This window comes from Platichthys flesus, chromosome 19, assembly GCF_949316205.1.
Source record: "Platichthys flesus chromosome 19, fPlaFle2.1, whole genome shotgun sequence".
Classification (NCBI taxonomy): Eukaryota; Metazoa; Chordata; class Actinopteri; order Pleuronectiformes; family Pleuronectidae; genus Platichthys; species Platichthys flesus.
In genome coordinates, this window is record NC_084963.1 from 17,662,735 (window position 1) to 17,685,580 (window position 22,846).

Consider the following 22,846-nt stretch of genomic DNA (forward strand, 5'->3'; position numbering starts at 1 on the left):
AGCGGCCAACAGCCGCCTGCAGGGGTCAAAAACAAACTGATCAAGTTTCCACTGGCAGAATATACTGCGATCAGTGGTGGAGGAAGTACTCAAGTACTCAGAGCTTTTACTTAGTAACCACACCACAGTCCTGCCCAGGGACATGTGAGTGTCAATCGACCACAGGTCCACCTCTAAACCAGAGTGGTGACACAGGGCAACCATAAAGACACACACAACTAACACAAAGACACACAAAACAAACCCAAAGACAACCAACGAGACACAAAACAATAAAAGAGACCACCAAAACTAACACAGAGAGACACAAAACAACCAGAAAAACTAAAAACCCGACACAGAGACACAAAATTAACACAGAGACAAAAAAACTAGCACAAAGACACACAAAACAACCACAGAGACACACCAAAAACAACACAGACACAACACGATCATAAAGACACACAAAACTTACATAAATATACACAAAAAACAACCACAATAACCTCAGAGACTCAAATAATGACCACAGACACAAAAAACTACCAAAAACCTCCACAAACACAAAATTACCAACAGGGACCAAACTCTGTCTGAAAAGTTGGCAAAAAGAAAAGAGATGGGCCGAGAGGAAAAGAAGAGTTAGAAGAGAAACAGAATAGACAGAGAAAGGAGACAGACGAAAGAAGAGAAATGGACGAGAGAGAAAAAGGAGAGACAAAGAGAAAGGACTATGACACACTTTGGACTCTGGGATGAAGCTGAAGAACCCAGAGAAAATTTTAACTCCACAGAAAAAGACTCATACGGATCCAGGATTCAAATCAGGGACCAAAACACTGCAGCACCATGATACCAAACCTCATCTCACCCCCTTCCACACATGTAAGTTACATGTTAGGATGATAAGACCCCATCAGACTGGTATAAGATACCTGTATACAATGAAAAGAAATAATAAAGGAGCAACACTTCCAGTTATTTTACAAAAACTCAATTTATTGTGCAATGACAATATCTTGGCTCCAGTGAGGTCCATGTCATTGTAGGAAAAACTGCATGGCAAAACGAAGCAGTGCAAGAAACTCCATGCACAAGCTTTGCTCAAGGAGAAACAAACTAACCAGAGGATTTGACAGTGTGAGCGTGTGTGTGTGTGTATATGTGTGTGTCTGTGTGTGTGCACTTGTACAGCTATCTTTGTGAGGAACAGTTTGAGTCTACAACATACAGAATGAGGACATTTTGGGAAAGTATGTACATTTTGGCCGGTCCTCACTTTGTGGATTGATGGGGGGGGGGTTAAGACTTGGTTTTAGGGTTAGGTTTAGAAATAAGTTTAGGTTAGGTTAAGGGTTGGGGGTAAACATTTAGTTTGGATGGTACGGGTTAGGGTAAGGGGCTAGAGAATGCATTATGCCAATGAGTGTCCTCACTAAGACAGCTGTACAAACATGTGTGCGTTTGCTCTTCTCCAGTCCTGTAGCTAATTTTATATAAGAAGCAAAAAAGTGACAAGCAGTCATTGAAATTAACTAAAGAATAAAGGCAATTAGATTCAAGTTAACAAACATTCGCTTCAAGTTTGATGATTTGGTCAGAAACAAATAAAAACCTGCAAATAATGAAAAACATAAAATCTATTAAGTATAAAAATATGAAATAAATACATTATTATGCCATGGAAAAACATTTAAAATGTTGATGAACACAAGAATACAAATGGCAGTGATATTTCCCAAGTGGAAGGATGTCTGTGCAGGGAAGTTTATAATTGCTCACATTTAAACTGAAGCTTCGCTGATTTAAAAATCGACACCTAAATATGGCAATTAAAATGTATCATACCATTCTGTGTGACTAAAAAAAGTAAATGACTTTACAAATCTGTGTATTTCTAAAAATAGACTTTGAAATATCTTTCCAACATATAAAAAAATATCCCAGAGTAATAATCCATACATATAAAAGTGGTGCTGTGGAGTTACTCTACAGACGGAGGGGAGGTGGTTATGGCACAGAAAGAGATCGAAGGACAATCAGTGCTGTGTATAAAACCAAGATACTAAGTAGGAGCATCTGGATGTAGAAAGACAGACATTGCTATATGTTGGCAGAGGAGCGGAGGATGTGGAACCTCTTCAGAGTCATGCGGAGGGATCCCAACTCACGATTCACTCGCTCCAGACGATTCTCTAAGGCCACCTGAGGACGAGAGTCAAGCACAAATTCATTGGCTCATTTTCTTTGGCGCATTTCTGTTGACCTTTGACCCGATCAGCTCCTAAACGCTTGTCCTGATTTAATAATGCACTGATATAAAACAAAGACAAGCAGTCAGTTTGACCTTTTAACTTGAAATAGGACCTAAACCATTTATAAACTAAAAATGTTAAGTTCTAATTCAACAGCAGACAGCATTAGGTTATATAAAGAATAATCAATAACTGAATTACCTCATCCAGCCTGGTCTGTAGACTCACTCTACCGCCTGCTCCAGGCATCCGGCTCAAAGCTGCCTCGATCTGCACAACACACACACACGCACACGCACACGCACACACGCATACAAAGGTTAATCACTTATTACCAAAAATAATTACATGATGGCATATGCATGAAACACTTTCACTGGACTCATTGTATTAGTTGGCTGGAAAATGTAAGTGTTTTTTTGTGTGTGTGTGTGTGTGTGTGTGTGTGTGTGTGTGTGTGCGTGCGTGTGTCTGTGTGCTCTTGTACAGCTATCTCTGTGAGGACCACTTTGCACCTACAACATACGAAGTCAAGACATTTTGGCCTCACTTTCTAACCAACCTCTATAGGACATGTTGGGGGTTAAGACTTGGTTTTAGGGTTAGAATAAGGTTTCGGTTAGGGGACGGCATTTCGTTTTGATTGTTTGGGTTAGGGAATGCATTATGCCAATGAGTGTCCTCACTAAGATAGAAGTAAAACGTGTGTGTGTGTGTGTGTGTGTGTACGTGCGTGCGCAAACATCCCTGTACGACCAGAGTGAAGTGGAGAGAGGAGGTTGTCGATATGAACCTTCTAAAAATAGAAGTAGTAGTATAAAAACAATGAAGCCCTGTTACATAAGAGATGAGGTGAGGATTAGGAGCCTGTGAGTCAGTGATGCGACTCTCTTCACACTGTGCCACTGCACAGCCCTTTCAGTTAACTTCCTCTGCTTGGTTAAAAACACATACATAAATAGATGTCTTGGTTGACAAGTGGAAGGCAATCTCGTGCCCCTCACAGCTAAGACGCTCACCTGTAGCTTCTCCTGCGTCAGCTCGTCCAACAGTTTCTCGGCCTCAGCCAGTGAGCTGAGTTTGTCCAGGAGTGGGGCTGAGTCATTGCAGGTGTTCTGCAGGTCAGACACACCACAGGTCCCCTGCTCCTTCCAGCCCAGCTGGGAGTTTCCATTAGGTGGGTTCATGCTGCTGGAGGAATCGGGCTGGCCAAGGTCTGAGAGAGAGAAGAGATGATTAATACCTTCTCACAAGCAGATATTTATACTCAGATTCAGACTCAGGGGCCACTTCTGTTAGCTATACCCCCCTCCTAATTACAAACAACATTCAATTTAATGCACTTCAGAACAATACCAACAGCCATTGTCCCCTCAACAACAAATGTAAAGTAGAATCATTACTACAGTGGCTGGTTCACTGTGCTCCGAGTACCAAGGCCACTTAGTACCTTCCCTTAACACGTGGTTTACTAGCAAAAAACAGTGTCGTCACAACATGGCATGATGACTCTTTTCCAGCTACATTTCATTACCAGCTAATTATGTTATTACTTCCCCAAAAAACAATTAGTAGTGTCAGACAGACATTGATATATTATAGTTTTTTCCCCCACATCTATTAGATTTTGAATATATTACCATCTTTTCTGTCTGCGGAGGTAAACTGGAGTCTCTTCCTGGGACTGCTGCTGTGGAATGAATGACGTCTCTGCTCACCTTGGCCATTAAACCTGTAAACCAACACAATATAATTATTTACTTCAACAAATGTAATGGTTCCACTTTTGTGTTTCGGGCTTGTTGGACATAGATTTTTGACAAAGGTCTTGCTCAAGAAGCTGCAGCTTCTGTTTGACCCACTTTGCATTTTCCGATACTGATACAATTGGAACAGCCTCTGATACAAAGGATAATGTTGGGTTGGGCCTTTGCCATTGCACAAATCTCTGTACCAATCAGATACCACGTTGTCACAACAAAAAAAGTGGTGTGTACCATATGTATGATTTCACTGACAGTCGAACTAGATAACAGTTCTATGGCATTCATTCCCTGTATGTATTTGTTTGCCAAAGGGTTTAACCTGAGCCAGACCATGAATCAATGATAGCAATAATCGTGGCTTCTGATGAGACTCTGACCTGTTGTGCAGGTGTTGCTCTCTTGGCATCATGTGAGCAAACGCTGTGGAGTAGTTCTCAGAGGGGCAGCGTTTAGGGCTGGACCTGGCAGACAGGGGCTGGAGCAAAGTTTCTCTCTTTGCTGGAAGGAAGAGAAAAGTTAAACTTAAATAAAGCAACACATTAGAATTAGAAACTACTTTCTCTGGAGAGTTCATTGATATCCTGTCAAATGTACAAAGAAAGAGTCTTGCTTTTGTTGTTGATTTATTCAGTATGCTCCATTCATGTTGCTAATAAACAAACACTGTCTACAATCTCAGTCTCCAGTGCTGAACATAGATTTTATTAAAGCCTTTAGAAGAAGGAATTTGCAGTTTTCCATGTTGATCTCCCTTTTGTGGTGTGGATGCAAATTCACACAAAATATATCATGATAAAAAGTAGATGGCTTAACGTCTCATCAAAATGGTACATTCAAACCTCCACAATCAATCAACTTTAAGTTTTCCCTAAACACGTAAGCTGTTGTCACATACATTCACAGAGAAGTAAAGACTTAGACGTAAAATGCGTGGGAAAGTAATAGGTGTACATACGGGGAGTAGTTGTGGGTATGTTTCTCTGTCCCGGAGGAGGCAGTGAGGCGGACCTGTGGCCCTCTGGAGACAGACTCCTCTGAGCCCTCAGCAGAGCTGCTGCTCTTTCTGCTCCACTGCGGCTTCTTGCTGCTCCTCTTCCCTCAGCTTCGACCACAGCTCCTCTAGGTTTAACCACCTCTCGCTCCTGAATTTGCTCTTTGTGTCGCCGCTCAACGAAACCCACAGTGGCCCTCTGACTGCCAACCCCTGCAGAGACAAAGGACACAGATATACTTCAATAAAAAAAAACGAGGGCTATGATCCCAGACTAAAAAACTGGGTGCAGCCATTGTTCCCTTCTTCTTCTGCTGGTGAGACTATATCTATACGCTGACCCTCATGCCTTTTGACTCAGCCGATCGTGAGATCATGAGATCATGAGATCAGTGAGATCATGAGACAAGATATAAAAACTACCACATCTCCATTGATCCAGATGTAAATCCAAGTTCCTGATTCTGTAATCCATCCCAGAAAATATTTTCTGTAGATATCTAAACTGTTTATATAAAACATAAATATGACAGCGACCTAATATCATGTCCACAGCAAAACGTCAGCTGGGTTTCCACAATGTAGGCTGTAGTTATTTGTATTTCGTTAGTTGGATGATACTCCAACTAGAAAAGTATTGTTCAAATTCTGAAAGTATGAAATATATAATAAGAGAGTTTTCTGTATTTGCAGACTGGCTGCACTGGTTATAATGATAATGACGACTGATGTGGTGGATTGTGGTGTACAACAGCACTTAAATACTTCTCATTCACACACTCAAGTATTTATCAAAATGTCCCAAATTTTCCAAACACAGAGGGTATTTTCTTTCATACCCATGTTGGCATCAAGTCAACTCTTTATAATATATAGTATAATTTGACTTAAACGCCTTGGTATCTCAAAACCTTGGTTCAAACGACTGTGTCTTCCTTCCTGCAGCAGTAAGACTTAACAACCAGCTCTGCTCCAAGTAAACCTACATGCACCATCACTCCACCATATTCTCAACTATGCAATATTCACTACATAAACTCATTTTTTTTATTCTGGGCAATATAAATTGCTACGTGCAATCCATTTACTGTACATATTCTGAAACATAATATATTTCTTTACACTGTATATACCAGTTTAATCACATTTATGTATTTTTTCTATATATGTTTTAGAATATACTTATATTTATTTCTACTCCTTCACCGAAGTACCGCATGCTACTTATGTGATGTCTTCTGATGCTGTAACATTGCAAATTTCCCCACTGCGGGAATAATTAAGGACTTCTTATCTTATCTTATCTTAAATACATTAGTGTTAGAGCTGTGTTCTGACAAAAACTGGATCCCTGGCTCTTAACAGCTATTAAAGTGTTTAAGTGTACACTGTAACATTAGTCAAACTGAGACACACCATCTAACAGTGGTTAGTGGTCAGTCATGGTAAAGACACAAGTGTTAAATTAAATGTTGTGTGTGTGGCAGCGCCTCTTACAGGGGGCGCGGCTCTCTGTGGCTCTGGTCTCCTCCAGCTCTATCAGGGCCCTCATCATGGGCGTCAGGGCGCAGGATGTCTGCATCCAACTGGTGTCCCGCTGGCTCTGCTCCTGGTGTCTGGTCTGAGGCAGAGACTGTTCACACTCTGGGGGAGATCCACACCTGCAGAAAAGAATCACAATAAATCACTCAGGATCTTTACCAACATTGGCAGAAGACACATCCATAATAATAAAAACTTGCCTCCAGCTCCCATCAGCCGAGGGGGGGTCCACAGAGCTATCAGGTCCAGATGATTGATCATTTAATATGTATGGCGACTTCTTATGGATAATTGATTGTTTAGTTTGAGAGATCTGGGATTTTCTGCCGCTGTTCTGCTTGTCGGATAGAAGACACGGGGACTTTCTACGGGTGATGTCTGGTTCCATGTTGCTTTTGCTGGGTGACAGCAGCAGGTCAGGATGGTGGAAAAGGCTGTGGACACATCAAGAGGAAATGTTAACAACTAGAATGGCACTCAGTAGACTTAACAGAGACCTTATGAAACTACATTTAAATTCCCAAGAAATTGCCAGATTTCATTAATGAAGATCCATGAATTACTCTCTGAGAAATCAAGGAAAATGTTGAAAAACACCCTATCTCACAATGTTAAACCCTGCATCTGCCCCACGATCCGGATCCACACCAAACTTGTATGGGTTATTATTTGGATCATGCCCCACCCTATGTAATAGCTATCTAACTAACAAACAAACAAGCGAACAAAAAGAGAGGTGACAGAGGTAATTACAAATTAGCCTAATATTGTGAAACTCTGATATGTAGCAAGAGGTAAAAGAGATGACATGAGATCAAATGAGATAAGATAAGATAAACTTTAACTGTCCCACTCCAGGGAAATTAGCAAAACACCCTAAAGTTATGTGAACATGCAACCTTCTGATCTGAAGTCAGAGAAGCTACCACTGGGTCACATGATCTTTTGGTGCAGGCTGTGTATTGCTTTTTACTTTTTCATTTGTGTCTTTGGTTGGGTCTGAGCCGGATGCTACAGCTGGATGCCGAAGAGGTCAGAAATATTACAATTCTATGCAAACGACTGTTCCTTCAGTTTAAGATGCAGGTGCTTACCCAGCCCCAGAAGGTTGTGCATGAGTGTGAGAAGCATAACGGGCCCTGGACTGGTTCTCATGCTCCAGCTGCTTCACCTGAGACTCCAGTTTGGAGGTCAATCTGAGGGGAACGACACACACATGGTCACAAGATTACAAAGCATGAGGAGACACGTGACTAATGATTATTAACTGAGAAGGTTAGTGACCCCTTCACAAAAGGCATAAAACAAATAGACAAAAAATAGTTGCAGATTTGCAAATCTTTAAAAAGATATTAGTGTAATAAAACTGTAAAGCTGTAGACTAGAACCAGCCACTCTATTTCATCAATACTGGTCATGCCCTTAACTGTCAGATATCTCAAGATCCATTTTTAGATGTTTCTCTAAGGGGTTCAATTCGATTATTTAACATTGCCCCCTTACGACTATCTTTGGTATTTTACCAGTCGACTTTCCATTATCACACACCCATTTTGATACAGTAGCATGACCGACTCTTATGGCTAGATGGATCATCTTGCTCAATTGGGAACTTATTTTTTGCCCTCCTATAATCATTGGGGTAAGAGAATTGGTAAGAGAATTTTTAGGTTGAAGAAACTTAAATTCAGCTACCATGAAAAACCAGAATGATCCTAGGCTCCTTTCAGCCGTCTTGTGAGCCTATGTCTTTCTTATTTTATTTAGCTCTCCATCTGTCTCCCACTCTGTGTCAAAATGAAATGTATTCACTCATTTATTTTGGTGTTTTCCTCTGTATTTTGTTCTATATACTTATATGTATTTGTTTGCTTTAATGATTGTTCTATGTTTGTTTATGGGTTGTTCCAGTTACATTCAGAAAGGGTTTTAAAAATAGTCTGTGAAACATTTATCATTCAACAAAATTATCCTTTAAACTTCATCTTGTCGCACCTTCTTAATTATATAAATCCGTCTGACACCGAAGAATGAACAATAAACAAAAAGCAGGTTTCAGGTCTAGAGATACAGCATTGATCTGTGGGCTTGAAGCATCCTGGGGCATTTCTTCTCTATGTCCTCATGAATCAGTTAACCTCCCTGAGAATCTCTCCTTCTACACAGTTTAATAATTTGACCGAGAGACAACCTTTATCCCAACACTGTCTTCTGTGGATTTTAAGTTCTCCACTGCCATTATCGGGCTCTAACATGCTTCTCCTCTGATTGATGAGTCTAACTAAAACTCTCCAGACGATTCTCGCTGGTTTTCACTATGTGACTCAATTCGACTCTTAAGGTAAAAGTGTTCTCGCAGATCTTGCTGCATCGTTCGTTTTCCATATTAACTGTCTAAAATTCTAATACTGTGTTCTGCTCTCAGACTGACAGGATGCCTGGAGGGAGCGTCATGTCACTATTACTTTCCAGATTTATGAGTCTTTTCAGGCTGATGTCTTAAGCTTTAGTGCGCTGCTATGGCTCAACACAAGAGAATTGGCTAAATGAAAACATTCTTCATAAAATACTGTCCGATCTGGACCTGACCTCTTCACGGTGCTATGAAAACAGATTTTTGCCAAGTCAGCTTGAACACTGTAGTGACTAAAGGAAAGAGTCTCTTCTTTCCTAGTTTCAATGTGTCTAGACCTCTTCAGCATTTGTACCTATGGCTGCCAGACTGCCTTCTCTCCACATGAGTTATTTCAGTCCTGAAGCCTTCCTGTGACACACATCTATTGATGTTCTGCGAGCTGCTGCTTGATATCTGTCCGTAAATTCGCTGAATCGGCTTTGAACATTTTCTCAATGCTGAGTCCATGCGCTGCCTCCGTTAGTGCCAATTTAAAGCAAGAGCTGATACCGCAAAGGAGAGTTGCTGTACTAGCAGTACTTTCTAGAGCAAAGACACCATTATTAGACTCTATTGATGAATTCTCTCTATCTCGCTTCTGTCGACTACGGTCCACTGCATTCCTTTTTTCACAAAATTGATTGAGCCAGCTAAGGACAAACTGACAGTTATAGACCTGATGCCAATAACTGGACTACAGCTATGAGGTCACATCTTTGTTATGAGTTCTCTTTTCAAAAAACTCAGTAAGACACTTTCGAGTATAAACCCATAGTTCAGCATTATTCAAAACCTTTAACACTAGATCTGCTCAAGACATGATATTTTCTTTTTGAATTTCAACTGATTCAATCAATAATGGTAAACAGGAAAGTTAACATTGTTAACGCTGTACAGATTAAACATTTGAAACATAATGTTTCGTTTTTGTGCTAAGCTAAGCTAGGCTAACCGTCTCCTGGCTCAATCTTCACATTTACCAAACAGACATGCAAGTGGTATTGATTGTTTCATCTAATATTTGACAAGAAAGAAAGTTAATGTACCTTTAACTGAGCCATGTTTACGTATTTGTTGTCATCAGAGAAAGACAAATATTTAAGCAACTTTCCACTTCATTGGACTGAGTTTAAAAACAGTTTAGTGATATGACAGAAACAAAGTTGTTGTTACATGACTGTTTGGGTATTTACCAGAATGGGACAACAAGAACCAGAAAAGAGATTTGATAGGAACCTGAACTGACGCACAGGATACAATACAGAATGCATTAAATTCATACAAAACATCTGCTCACCTCTTCAGTTCAGATATCTGATCATTGGCCTCAACAAGCTTGTTCTCTGCTGACACCATCTTGTTCTGTGGATACAAAAAGGTTATAAGGCTGAACGAAGACATGACATATTAAGAGGTGATTATCTTTCTTTCTACACATATTTGAATGAAAATCTGATGATAACATTAAATGTACGTACATTAATTCCAGGAAAAGAACCATTACCTTCACTCCCTCGTGCTGCTTCATCATAGAGTCATATTCTCCGAGCAGCTGCGGAAACAAAACAGAGAAACTTATTTAGGTGGGGAAATATTTGTGTTGACCGAAACTAAGCGAAAGAATATGGATGCAAAAATTCCACCAGGGACGTGAAGTAAGAAGCAAGTTAAACATAATCCGGATATGTTTTTTGTTATCTGGTTTCACTGAACGTAACATTGTCTGTCCTGTAACATCTCCACTATGAAGCAAATTGTATCATATAGCTATAAATACACTCATGAAGAAAAGGCAGCAACATCTTCTGAATGAATCCAGTATTTCATGTGAAATATGATGAAATGTTGATACCTGCACCTTAATTTGGTTACGAAGAGAAGAAACCAACATGATCACATGAGTAGAATATTTCCAGTTATCCAAGTCGGGCTATGACTATAATATACATAAGCATATGACTTTTATTTAGGTTACTGCTGAGTAATTCTTTTAACATTTTTGTCTGATGATAAACTATTGCATGTGATGCATATTAAAAAGAGGTTAAGCAATGTTAGACTGTTTGTGCTTGTTGAGTAGAGAGAAAATATCTGATGAGCTTAGCCTGACTAAAATGTTCACATGAAAAATATTGAACAGTGTGTGGATCCATTTTAGAGGCTAAAGTTTATATTTCTGAGCAGCCTTGATAGAATAACATTGAAAAAGGCTCTTTTCATTAAGCATGGCAACATTTAATTAATTCTTAAGTAGTAAAGTGTCTCACATCGATATTGAGAGCATTTAGATAAATTAGATCACGCACGCACGCACACACACGCACACACACACACACACACGCTAACGCTCACGCTCACTGATTCACACATACTCACACACACAACAAAAGTGAGTCCGTCATATCTGGCAATATGATAAATATAATTAGATCCGTATTGGAGTATATACCAATCAGGCAGATGAATCCACAAATGGAGGAAACACACTTTTCCAATTACAAATTAAACCCCTGTGTTCAATAAACACATACTTCAGGATGAATACATCGGCTTCATGATACCAATGTAGGGGAACTAATATATAAATACAGATAATGGATCAATCGCTCTGTAGAGCACATCAATAAAGTATTTCTGCTTGGGGAAAAGAGTTTCAAGTTCCACTCTTTAGAATTTATTTAATTAGCTGGTGATATGTAAATGTGTATCTGCTTATGTGCTGTGCCACAGCCCAGTTAGACTCACATCCTGCAGCATCTTGTACTCTCGCGCCCTCCTGGCCTCCTTCTCATCTGCCTCCCTGCAGGCTTTCTGTGCTGCCTCCTCCAGCTGCTGTACGCGAGACTTCAAACGTGCTGTTAGGGCGTCCTTCTCTTTGCCCGAGCGTTTACTTTCTTCTAGTCGCTGCTGCAGAGATTTCACAGTAGCGCCCGCGACAGCATACCGCTCTGGCCATTCTGCCTAACAACGAGAAATCAAATCCAAATTAAGGGATGGAGTGAGGGTTAACTATTCATTTAATTGCATTAATAGATTAACATTTAAAAGATATGAAAAAGAGTCGAGGAAAAGACAGCTAATGTACAGGCAGATCCAAAACTACATGAATTGGATTTTATTTTGAGGAGAATAAATTTGTTGGTTGAATAGAATACTTTGATCAGTACATTTACAGTCACATTAATATTACAGGAGCAATTTGCTATCTTAATGAAAATCTCAGTTAATGCAAATTAAGTATGAAAAACCTTTATGGAATGTTACCAGTTTTTTCTCCAGCGAGCTGTTTGATGCCTCTACTTCTTTAATATGACTGATGGCCTCAGCCAGAGCTTTTTCTAGATGCTTGCACCTGTGGATAAACAAACATCAGATTAATGATTAGCTGTGCATGGACTTAAAGCAGAGGTAAAACATCATGCTGGGTGTCCTTCAGGCCTTAATTGAAGTATTTATGAGTTTGAGTAAAGGTTATTTCCAACATTACCAAAGATATTTAGATTTCTGTTGTATTACTAGGTCAGCAATAAAACTTAACCCATTTTTTAATATTTATAGAGCAATACATTTGTACATATGGACCTCAAAAAGAAATGAAGGTAAATGAAGGACAAAAAAATGAAGGTACACTTCAATTATGTTCAATTATGTGTCAAAGCCTCTATCAACTGACTTTTTTCAGTTTTTTGGGGGATTTTGTTTACTTCTTTTGGATTATGCTGTTCAGCTAAATTTATTCATGTGGTATATTTAATATTTTGTATATTTAGGGGAAAATACAAAAGGGTTTTAAAAAATACGATAAACATTACTACAAATACATTTGCAGTGAACACAAACCTCTCAGTGAGCGCCTGGTTGCTCTTCTCTAAATCCTGGGGCAGATCCCTGAGTTTGAGTTTGTCTCTCAGGACTTGGATCTCAGACTCATAATATGCTTTCAGATCAGCCACATGTCGAGAGTGCTTCTCTCTCAGGTTCTGCCGCAGACTAAGGTGAAGAAAAGCAGAATAAAAGAATGAATCTGATTTAACCGTGTTGTTGTTAAGCCTGATGAAGTACCATACTACAGCAATACATACAAAATTAACAAAACTCCAGTGACTGCAGCCGATGTGTGCTACACTCACAGAGAAAGGACAACAGGGTCCTCTAGCGATGAAGCTCTCTCCATATGTGGACTGGCTGCAGGCTGCAGATTAGCCCCAAAGGCTGAACAGGGCTTCAGGGTGCTGGTGTGGGTGTGACTGCCCTCTTCCTCGCTGGCTAAACGAGCACTGGCTCTGCATTGCTGGTTGGCCTGATCCTGGGAGGTGGAGTCGACTGCCTGGGATGGGTTTCCCCACAAGCTTTGCATTTTGGAGAAAGGAGGTCCGGCAACTGATACACTGGAGGTATCAGAGATATAGTCTGTATCTCCAGGGTTGGGACTACACTCCACCATGCTGTCAGGGGAAACAGGGGTCCTGACTCTGGGGTTGATGTGGGGCTGATTTGCAAATGAAGGGCTGCTGAAATGAGATGGTGAAGTGAAGCCAGATGTGCATTCGGACTGCCGCGTGTTCACTGCTGGGTCCAACTTCAACACCTGAAGAGTAAAGAGGGAGTGTATGAGTTACAGGGTCAGCCGAGGACAAAAATGTTCATCCAAACTAATGTGTCGTATTTTCAAAACAGTACTTTAAAACGAAAACGATCTTCATCAACACAAGTAATAATTCCCGACACATGCATATCACATGAGCACTCATATACACCGGGCCGATTATCTACTCTGCGGTCGGGTAATTTAAAACTGAAGTGTCGTCATGTGGATGGAGACTAAACCTCTTCCCTTTTCTTTGGTCTCAAACGTAATTCAAATCACATCACAGAGAGCATGGGTAACATGATAATCCAAAAAGCACTAAGAATAAATGGTGATTGTTGTTTCTTAAAGAAAGTTAAGCAGACAAATAAACAAATATTAATATAAATATCTAAATCTGAAAAAATATAGGGTAGAATAAGGTGCAGAAGGTCTTTATGGATATGAAGTTTAGATTAGATCAACAAGTTCACAGTTGTTTTTTCTTGCAGTTGTTTTCATCCTAATATCGCTGATTTACAACTTAACAACTATCGTTTGTGTGATAAATTATCTTCCAATCATTACCTAGAATTAATGTTTAATGTGTTTTGTTGATCTTTACAACAAAAGCACAATCTTCTATTGTACTCCTCTTGATACCGAGGACTAAATAGACCATGGATGTCATGTGAAATACCTGTGGTGACGAAGGACTAGACATAACAGAACCTTCCCAGTCTGAGTGTTTACAGTCTGTTCTTTGCTTGTTCTGATAGATGTCTCTGAGAGAGAGCCCTCGCTCCTGAGGTGGAGTCTACAGGAGACAGAGAAGAGCTCATTAGAACAGTTACATATACAAATCACAAAATCATCGTTCTATTTACAGGAAGGCAAAGTGGTATATCTTTTGAATATTAAACATTCGCCTCACTGGATGTGCTACATGAATATTTTGGATCAATTATGATTTAGCGATCATGTCTGTGGTAAATGTAAGACTAGTTTACTTAACTCAAAAGGGATGGCGACGTTTAGATTGATAAGAATTCCAGTCAGCAGTGTTGGAACATTTTGGCAAACCCTCACCAAACAAACAAAACAAAAATCAATAATATTTGATAGCTTTTCTATCGGGGGCTCCAGAAAAGGTTAGAGAACAAGCCTTTAGAGCACTAACGACTTATTACATAATTATTTTTCCTATTTTAATAATCTATTTATTTATTTAATCTTATCTGCTGTTTCTTTTTCGGCCTTTTGCTCTATCGCTTTCAGCCTCTAGACAATATTTAGTGAGTCTTATTTCCAAGGAATGTTCATGTTTTTGATTATGTTTTTAAAGCCACTGTTGAAAAAGAAACATAAGTTATAAATAAATAAATGAAACAAATTTTGAAACAGTAAAAGTAGGAAGTGAAATCTGGGATCATCAGCTGCATTAAATAGCTCCAGTGACAGAGACAGAAGGGATTATGGGACATTAGGTTATAAGTCTTAGGCTGCGTTAGGAGAGTCCAAATAATCTCTTTTCCTAAAAACTATTCCCTGACACCAATGGAATATGTCCCGGGGTCAAGGAAAGATGTGAAGGAGAGGCTGTAAGAAGAAACACTGTGCGGAGAAAATAAGATTCCCTGACACTCTGTTTTAATAACTTTCGAAATTTATTTACAACAGGGGACATGTACGGTACACTGTGCTGTAGGATGTGCCCTGACCGTTATAATAAAATTTCCCGTCTAACATAGAATAACACATCCTACTCTCTGGAACAACAGAACTAATTTATTTGAAAATGACGTGGAGAAAACCTTATATAAGTGGAGAAAATAATGTATTGTGTCCATTCCAGAATCAGGGGGTAGAAATAACTACTGTATTTCTGTTTTTTTATATTTACTTGGGTGTGTCCAGGTGTAACTACAAGGTTGTGTTGCTTTAAATGTTGATGCTGCAAAGAGTTGTGGGGCGGAACTTTCTCCTTTCCTTTCATAAAGGATGGTCCGATGTTAATGATGCTACAGGAGTGAAGTTAGGAAGCATTGAAGCTCCTTTTCCTTATAATTTAGAGAATTTGAACAGCAGTTTCCTCTGCAAAATTGAGTATTTGAAGGCACCTTCAGTGTCAATGAGAACTGTGTTATTTTACTTACATGACTCATGGATGCCTCTTGCAGAAGGTGGTAAGCGTTGCTTTCAAAGCTGTCGGGTAAGGGCCAATACATGTCACTCTCATGAAGACGCCAGTAAGTGAGGCCTACGAAACAAAGTAAAGAGCAGTGTGATTTCATGGTTTTCCTACTGTATCTTCCAAAGGCCTGACACAAGGATAAACACCCAAAATGAATGAATTAATCTTTGAAAATAGGTTTAGGGCAAAAGTTTCTCCACTCTCACTACCACACTGACTGACTTGTATGCAAATGTAACTGAAATCTGTTTCACATGTGAAAAAATAGCTTCTTATCAATTACTTTTGTGTATTAATTAACAAATAAATGAAAAAGTGATTGAGCCAAACTGATTCAGTCTACTGATAAAAACTGAACAAGAAAACATCACATTTCAGACTATAAATAAATCAATATTTCCTGATGATAAAAGCCTGCAGCTACAACAGTGCCATCCTACTGTGACCTGTTGTAATTGCATTAAGACTTTCAAAATACTGCAAAATCCTATGTTGTTTATTATATCACACATCGTCAGTGCTTTCATTCCACTGTCCAAGCCTTGTTGCTCTGTGTTTGATCTGAGTCAGTGAATTGTCACCTGATGCTTCAGACATCAGGCTGTCACTCCTCCTCAGGGGAAAAGAGCTGGACGACGGCCCAGTCAGTCGATGCTGAAACCCAATAGAAATGATTCGATTAAACTCAGCAACCAGAACGTTGTAAGGACAACCACAACAGACCTATGCACCAAAAAAAAAGAAACACTGCAGATGCAGGGCAGTGATGTACACAAGCTAATGTTTTTTTTTATTATCTCTACTTAATCTTATCTGTCCCAGAAGTGCAGCTGTTAGCACTTGGTGAGTTGTACCTGGTCCTGGGAGTCTGCGCTCTCCAGGGGGGTTTGTCTGTTGGGTTCTCTGGAGCTGCATGGCTGCTCCTGGAACTGTGAGATTTGGCACAAAGCTTCTCCTGCTTTGCTTTTCTTGGGCCTGAGTTTCTGTCTCTTGGCCCAGGAGGTCAAAGATTGGCTGGTGCTGCCAACAGAACAGGTCAGAGTCAGTAGAAAAAATTATTCCTTAGGAACAAGCTGACTTAATCGTAACAGTGTTTCTGCAAGATTCCACAAGTTAAAATAAATGAATTTGCGAGACTTTGTTTTAGTACAAAATAAAATGCCATTTGCCAACATGTTTCACACAGTAAGAAAGATAACCCGTCTTTAGAAGTTATTATGAGACATACCCAGAGGTTCTTGGCTGGTAGACTAATCGATTAAGTTCCTCCACTCCAAGAGGCCTCTCTTCTGGAAAATCCAGTTGGCGCCCAATAGCAGTTGTCTCTGTGGTTTGCTGGAAGCTAGAGGACCAGTGATGCTTCTCCCTCCGTTGACCGCCATCCTCATCTTCCCCTGGAGACCCAGCAGGTTCCATACATGGTTCCCAGGTAGACAGAGTTCCGTATCCACTGCTGAGCATTGTAGTTACCCGCTCCTCCCCCTGGTTGGAGGTTTCAGATTCGTGTGGATGAGGTGAAGGGGAGCTAAAAGGAGTATGGGCAGGAGCTGCCAGTCTGTCATTGTCACTGGGCACGTTTTTGGTGACTTTGTGATCACTGGAGATGAGGGGGAACATGTAACCCTTTGTGTCAGTAGTAGATTTGGTCACTAGAGTTGGAGAGAGCTCTGTTTGTGGATGTAGAGTGGCTTGGCGGTTCTGGAGCTGGACCAGAGCCTTAATTTCATCCTGAATCAACTGACAAAGAGAAGAACTTGTCATTCTTTACTGGACGAACAAATACTTCAGTGTAGTCGATATAAGGGGACCTGACACAAGGAAAGCTTACCTGTATTTGGCACTGGTATTGTTCCTGCTGTGCGAGTATCTGCTCTTGGTATTGCTTCTCAACCAGCTGAAATAGATGCAGCCACCGGCCCTGTTGCAGGAAAACACAGAAAGTTTTACATTCCACCACAGAAATACACCGACAGTATATACTGACATTCAATGTTTGCCTTTTACAGGGTCTTCATCTTTATAGTGCAGGGGTTACAGATTACACTGGACATTTAGCGTGTGTTAGCCATTTAAATTTCACTGCAGGCTGCTTCACTCCTCTGCTGCGCTATAAGTTGCCGGCAGTGTGTTATTACCATTACGGTCCACTTCCCAAAATCTTAAAATGTGAAGCTCTTTAACTTTGTAATTATGTGCCTGCACTATATGTGTGTATTAGGTTAGAGGGAAACAGTTGTGCTTTTGATACAAACCCCCATCAGAGAGAAGAGAGGGAGAAGTGATATAGAGAAAGCATATGGGTGTAATTTACATGATAGACAATTTAATAATCAGAAAAGAATGTATTTTCCCCAAGTGTTTTAACTGACACTGTTTAAGCCCGATAATAACAATAATGTGGGGTTGATCTGCACAAAAAAATAAAAGTGACAGCTCAGAAATGAGGTTGCCAGCTGCCAAAGGAGCTAACACCTAACTTCACTTTTCTCATCTTCACTTATCATCTCATTTGAATTTTCTAACTCTTGCATTTCAGGCTCTGTGATATCTTCCCACCTCAGAATCCTTCCAGATCTCAGGGTCTGTCTCTCCACTGCTCTGGATCTCCTGGACCAAAGCCCGAAGGGTCTCCAGGGAGCTTGGGTTGATGAATGGGAGGTTCTTCCCTTGTTCGAATGCTTCCTTTGTGCTCAGACACAGACTCCTGCAACAAAGTCATATGTCAATATCAAACTCCATGCCCTAGTTAGGAAATTAAAAAAAAATAGCAGCATTAATCTTTAGATCTTCAGATTCAATATCAGGATAAGATACAGCTGTGGAGCCTTCTGGAAGTCAGCATTGTTTGAAAACATCTATTTATCAAAACTCTTGAAAATACTTGATGCACAGTTAACTTTTTACTCTCTCTCAAGTTACATCTTTTAGCCCTTTTAAATACATTAACTGTATATATTCAACACGTAATCAAGACTTTATAGCATATTGCATCTCTCATGACTCTATAAATTTGAGTTATAGTCATTAGTGATTTATCCACATCTTAATTGTATTCAATTTGAATCAGTTTCCGGTGAAATTCTATAAAACTATCAGAGAGCTCCTTCACAGAAAATACATTCAAATTTGTATGATTTAATTGAAAACCATTTATGTGTATATTTAGTATTATTCAACAGATTTTGTAAAAAGAAATAATCATATATTCTGATGCTCTCCTCTCAAATGAGAGGCAAGCTGATTTTCCTAGTCACATGAAATTGCACACTAATTATTAATGTGCAATAATTTGAGGGTTTTACATAAAATACTAAAATGGCTCAGCCAAGTTGTGATGGCCACTCTTTGATGTTTCATAGACTAAATGATGAATTGCAATGAAAAGCATAAAACAGATCAATAATTTGAATGGCTGTAGACCCACCGTCCACAGTGTTATATTCTGACCTTAACAGAGAAACCATTGCCTTTTTTCCTACAAAAAAATATAGTTAGTGTGTCTTCGCCTACTTCACCTGATCTTGTTGCATGCTGGTGTAATAAACACGGGCCTGCTCTCCACAGTGCCTCCTGTTGTTTGGGAGGCCGAGTGTCTGTCCTCTGAGACGGCCAGGCCCGAGGCCGATGTCCCCTCGGAGGACAGCAAAGAGGTCTCACTATCCTTCCCCCCATCCCCTTCAGCACTGACATGGCAATGGCTCAAAGCCCCTGAGCTGGACACATCCTCAGATATACTGTCATCTGTGGACATGTTTATGGGCCCATGCAGGGGGGGGCAGTCTGACAGCTAGAGACAAAGAGGGGGGGACAAAAGACACTCAGCATCAGTAGAGTTGGGAAAGTAAATACATTTGCTTGTGTGCTGTACACAACTGTATTTTCATTTTCTGCATTTTAATATTTTTACTTCATGACATTGACCTATTGTATTTTTGATTTCATTTTATTACCAGCTGCTTTACAGACTCAGAACATGTGAGAAACTTTCAATATATGATGCACAAAATGTATGACCCAACATTATAAAGAAATTAAGCTTAAAACAAGTAAATAATAATAAGTAAATAATAATAATAATAATACAAAAAATAATTCATCAACTTTTTTGACAACCAATTAATCTGTTTCTTGCACAAAAAAACTAATATTTCAGATTATTAAAACCGAAAGTTGAAGAATAAAATAATGTGTGTCTGAAGGTGTCATGTTGTCCTGTGAGGGATCTACCTCAAGATTACTCAAGTAACACAGTGTGTTTAAAATACAGACTCAGATTTGCGAAACCTGGCAGAAAATGTCTGTATTGTTTTCCTTAACAGATCCAGATCAAGAACAACATCAGACCCAACAACTGCACCCTAACTTGTCATATCTGGTCTAAATGAAATTGTTCACTTGGCTTCTCCTTCGCCGCCTATGATAACCTGCCATCAACACTCAACAGTTACAAAACATAAACACTACCAAATCCACATATTTAATCTAATGTGTCAATGATGCACGTTAGCATCCACGTCTCTGTCCCCTGTCTGCCATGACCTGTGCTTCCTGTCTGCACCCTGTGTGTTATAAATTACATATGACGATACAGCTTTGATTGACTAGCTGATTAACTTAGCCACCATTAGTACAATCAACATAGACACGTAGCATGTTAGCATCTGCTGCTGTTTGGACTATTTAACAAGAGCTTCTGCATTATCTGATTTAGCTTCCGGTAGCTCCAGATGCTCCAGAGGCTGCAGACGCCTCAGGTCGCCCGTGAACTCCTCTGGAGCCCGGGTTAGTGAGTCAGTCAGTCAGTCACCCAGCTAACCTGCCAGCCACAGACACCACTCGCAGCCCATACGAATCGTTAGCTCTCTAGCCAAGTTGAGCTAAGTTGGTGTATTGCAGGTTAGTAAGCGCAGCGTGGGAAGTGAATGGAAACAAACACGAGACTAGACTCAGCATGACAGAGGATGGAGAGCCAAGGGCAGCCTGCATAGAGGAACGGTCCCCTACCTGTTAACTTGTAGCATCGTTTCATCCATATTCCTCCGGATGGACACGGTGGCTAGCTGCTCGCTGGTTGGACACTGCACTGCAGAGATCTCAGGCCGCTGTGGCGTTTACAGCCCGCCACGCTATTGGTCAGAGCAGGATTAAAATGGGGAGCGGCGAGTGGCTGACACCTTCGCCGCGTGCTTCTATTGGCCGTTCGGGGGAAGGAGGCGTGCACACAAATTGGGGCAGGGAAGACACTGCGTTCAAAAACAAATGGCTTCAAAATAATATGGTAACGAAAACAAGAAAAGACGGAAGCTGATACGGCGGCAGATACTGGATTATACACATCTGTCAGAGGGGGAAGTGAAATACTCTCATGCGCTCTATTGTGACAGGGTGTTCGACTTCCTGTTTCAGTTCACTTTCGAATTAGGGAAAACCTTGTTCATATATGAAAGAGGGATGTGTAACAGTCAGTGATGAGACAAATGTAAGGAATGAATTAGGAAGCAAAACAAAAAGAAATACAAAAAAAACAAAAAAACACGAGAAACGCCAAACAGTGTTTAAAACACACTGTCTGATTTAATTTAGAAATCTATCAGCCGAATTTCATAAGCCGCATCTTTGCCCAAGAAACTTGTGTTGCCTATATTCTGTTTATGACAGAAAAAATCAGTTTACCCCATGCCTAGACCACATCGGACCAGATTTGGATCAAAATGCCAAAAAGCAGTGCAGGTGCAAAGAGAACATATTCTATTGGGCCTCTGATGTTCCCTCCGCCCATTCAGCTCTTTCCCTATGTGCATTTCCTGTCATCTCAAAGTTACCATAAGGACCAGTGCAGACTGAAATTATATATCACTCAAATGGAAATAATTTCACAATTATTTTTAAAATGACTCTTTAAAGTAGCTCCGTTTTTAAGCAAAATCGCTATGGTTTCTCAGATATATTCCGGTTTTCTTATTTTTCATCTTCCTCTTTCGGGGTCAGATTTTAAAATGTCTCTGTGGGCTAAATATTCCCCTGTCATTATAAATAGAAACAACTCCACCTGTGCCTCAACTAAGTAAACGACACCCAGGGGCTGAGCCTGTGACACCAGGATTCCCTGTGGAACCCTTTGGAGATGGTGTGGACCTATCAGCAAAACGTTGAGGAAGGAGGGCGTCCACTTATAAAGCTGAAAGGTGCCATCTCTCACTTGATCATCCAGCAGGTCTCATGTATGCAAACAAAGACTATTATCTGGTCCTAAATAACAGACACTCCAGATTTCAGTAGTCGGAGGTTCATTGGTTTGTGGTAATTTTATTAATATATATTTATTATGTCAGCACAACTAAACTACCTGAATTAAAACTACAATTTGACATAGAGCCTTTCTTTTATATTGCTATAGTAATGCAGGACCTGCCTTAGTTTTATATTTTCAATTCATTTGCATTCTAGAAAATCCCAGAAACTCAGTGGACAGGCTTTGGGAGCCCTGGTCTAGTTGGTACTAGTTAACTAAAGGTTGAGTTCTTCCCAGAATAACCTGACACCACATTCAGGGTCCCTTCGATTCTGCAGCCACAATTTATGAAATACATACAGGAGTTTTTACTGTACACAACATACAGTGTATCTTAGATTATGAAATGCATCAGTGGGGCAAAAGGCTGATGAAATGACGATGACTTGAATGTGCTATGTAACAGTTCCGATTTCTGAGTAGATCATAAAAATGCAGTGCATTTAGAATCACAGACTACACATCTCTTACCAGACCTTAGATAACCTGATAGTATATCTACAGCCGTGTGTTTTTGGCTGATAGCTAACATCGGCATGCACACACGCTCACAGCGATCACTAAGGAAACTGAAAACGTCAGGACAGTATCATTGGTTTTGCAGCTGTTTGGTTGTTAGCTAATATTAATTTGTACAATAGAAAGTATCTGTATTTTGATTGGATGACAGTTAGATAAAAGAGTGAAACATTAAATTATTAACTAAAACTCCTATTGTAATTAGTTAAATGGTCTGTATTTATATAGATGAAACCATGAACAGTTTTTATTACTTAATTTCATACTAAGTGTCTTGCCCAAGGACACTTCAGATTGCGGGAGACTGGGATCGAACCGCTGACCCGCTGGTTAGAGGACAACC

The 22,846-nt window shown here is 40.0% G+C and overlaps 1 protein-coding gene across 1 annotated transcript; it reads right to left on the reverse strand.

Moving 5' to 3' along the window:
- Window positions 1–960: 960 nt before the first annotated feature.
- LOC133975304 (M-phase phosphoprotein 9) lies at window positions 961–20,769 on the reverse strand. The gene is made up of 24 exons (XM_062413226.1): window positions 20,697–20,769; window positions 19,208–19,479; window positions 18,249–18,396; window positions 17,521–17,610; window positions 16,921–17,429; window positions 16,547–16,712; window positions 16,274–16,346; window positions 15,655–15,758; window positions 14,199–14,315; window positions 13,062–13,519; window positions 12,772–12,921; window positions 12,196–12,283; window positions 11,677–11,892; window positions 10,436–10,483; window positions 10,229–10,293; window positions 7,631–7,732; window positions 6,737–6,970; window positions 6,492–6,655; window positions 4,959–5,207; window positions 4,381–4,501; window positions 3,878–3,969; window positions 3,257–3,453; window positions 2,439–2,507; window positions 961–2,187 (listed from the first exon to the last, which is right to left on the reverse strand). Exons 2-24 carry the CDS (start codon window positions 19,441–19,443, stop codon window positions 2,086–2,088), a joined length of 3,798 nt encoding a protein of 1,265 aa, XP_062269210.1. The 5' UTR covers window positions 19,444–19,479; window positions 20,697–20,769; the 3' UTR covers window positions 961–2,085.
- Between the last annotated feature and the right edge of the window lie 2,077 nt (window positions 20,770–22,846).

Bases quoted from the DNA above. Each gene is read 5' to 3' on its own strand.
- LOC133975304 (XM_062413226.1), bottom strand. From the start codon at position 19,443: ATGTCCACAGATGACAGTATATCTGAGGATGTGTCCAGCTCAGGGGCT. The intron at 17,611-18,248 runs GTGGGAAGATAT...TTCCTGCAACAG, and splicing joins AGATCTGGAAGGATTCTGAG to GGCCGGTGGCTGCATCTATT. The intron at 5,208-6,491 runs GTAAGAGGCGCT...TTGTCTCTGCAG, and splicing joins CACAGAGAGCCGCGCCCCCT to GGGTTGGCAGTCAGAGGGCC.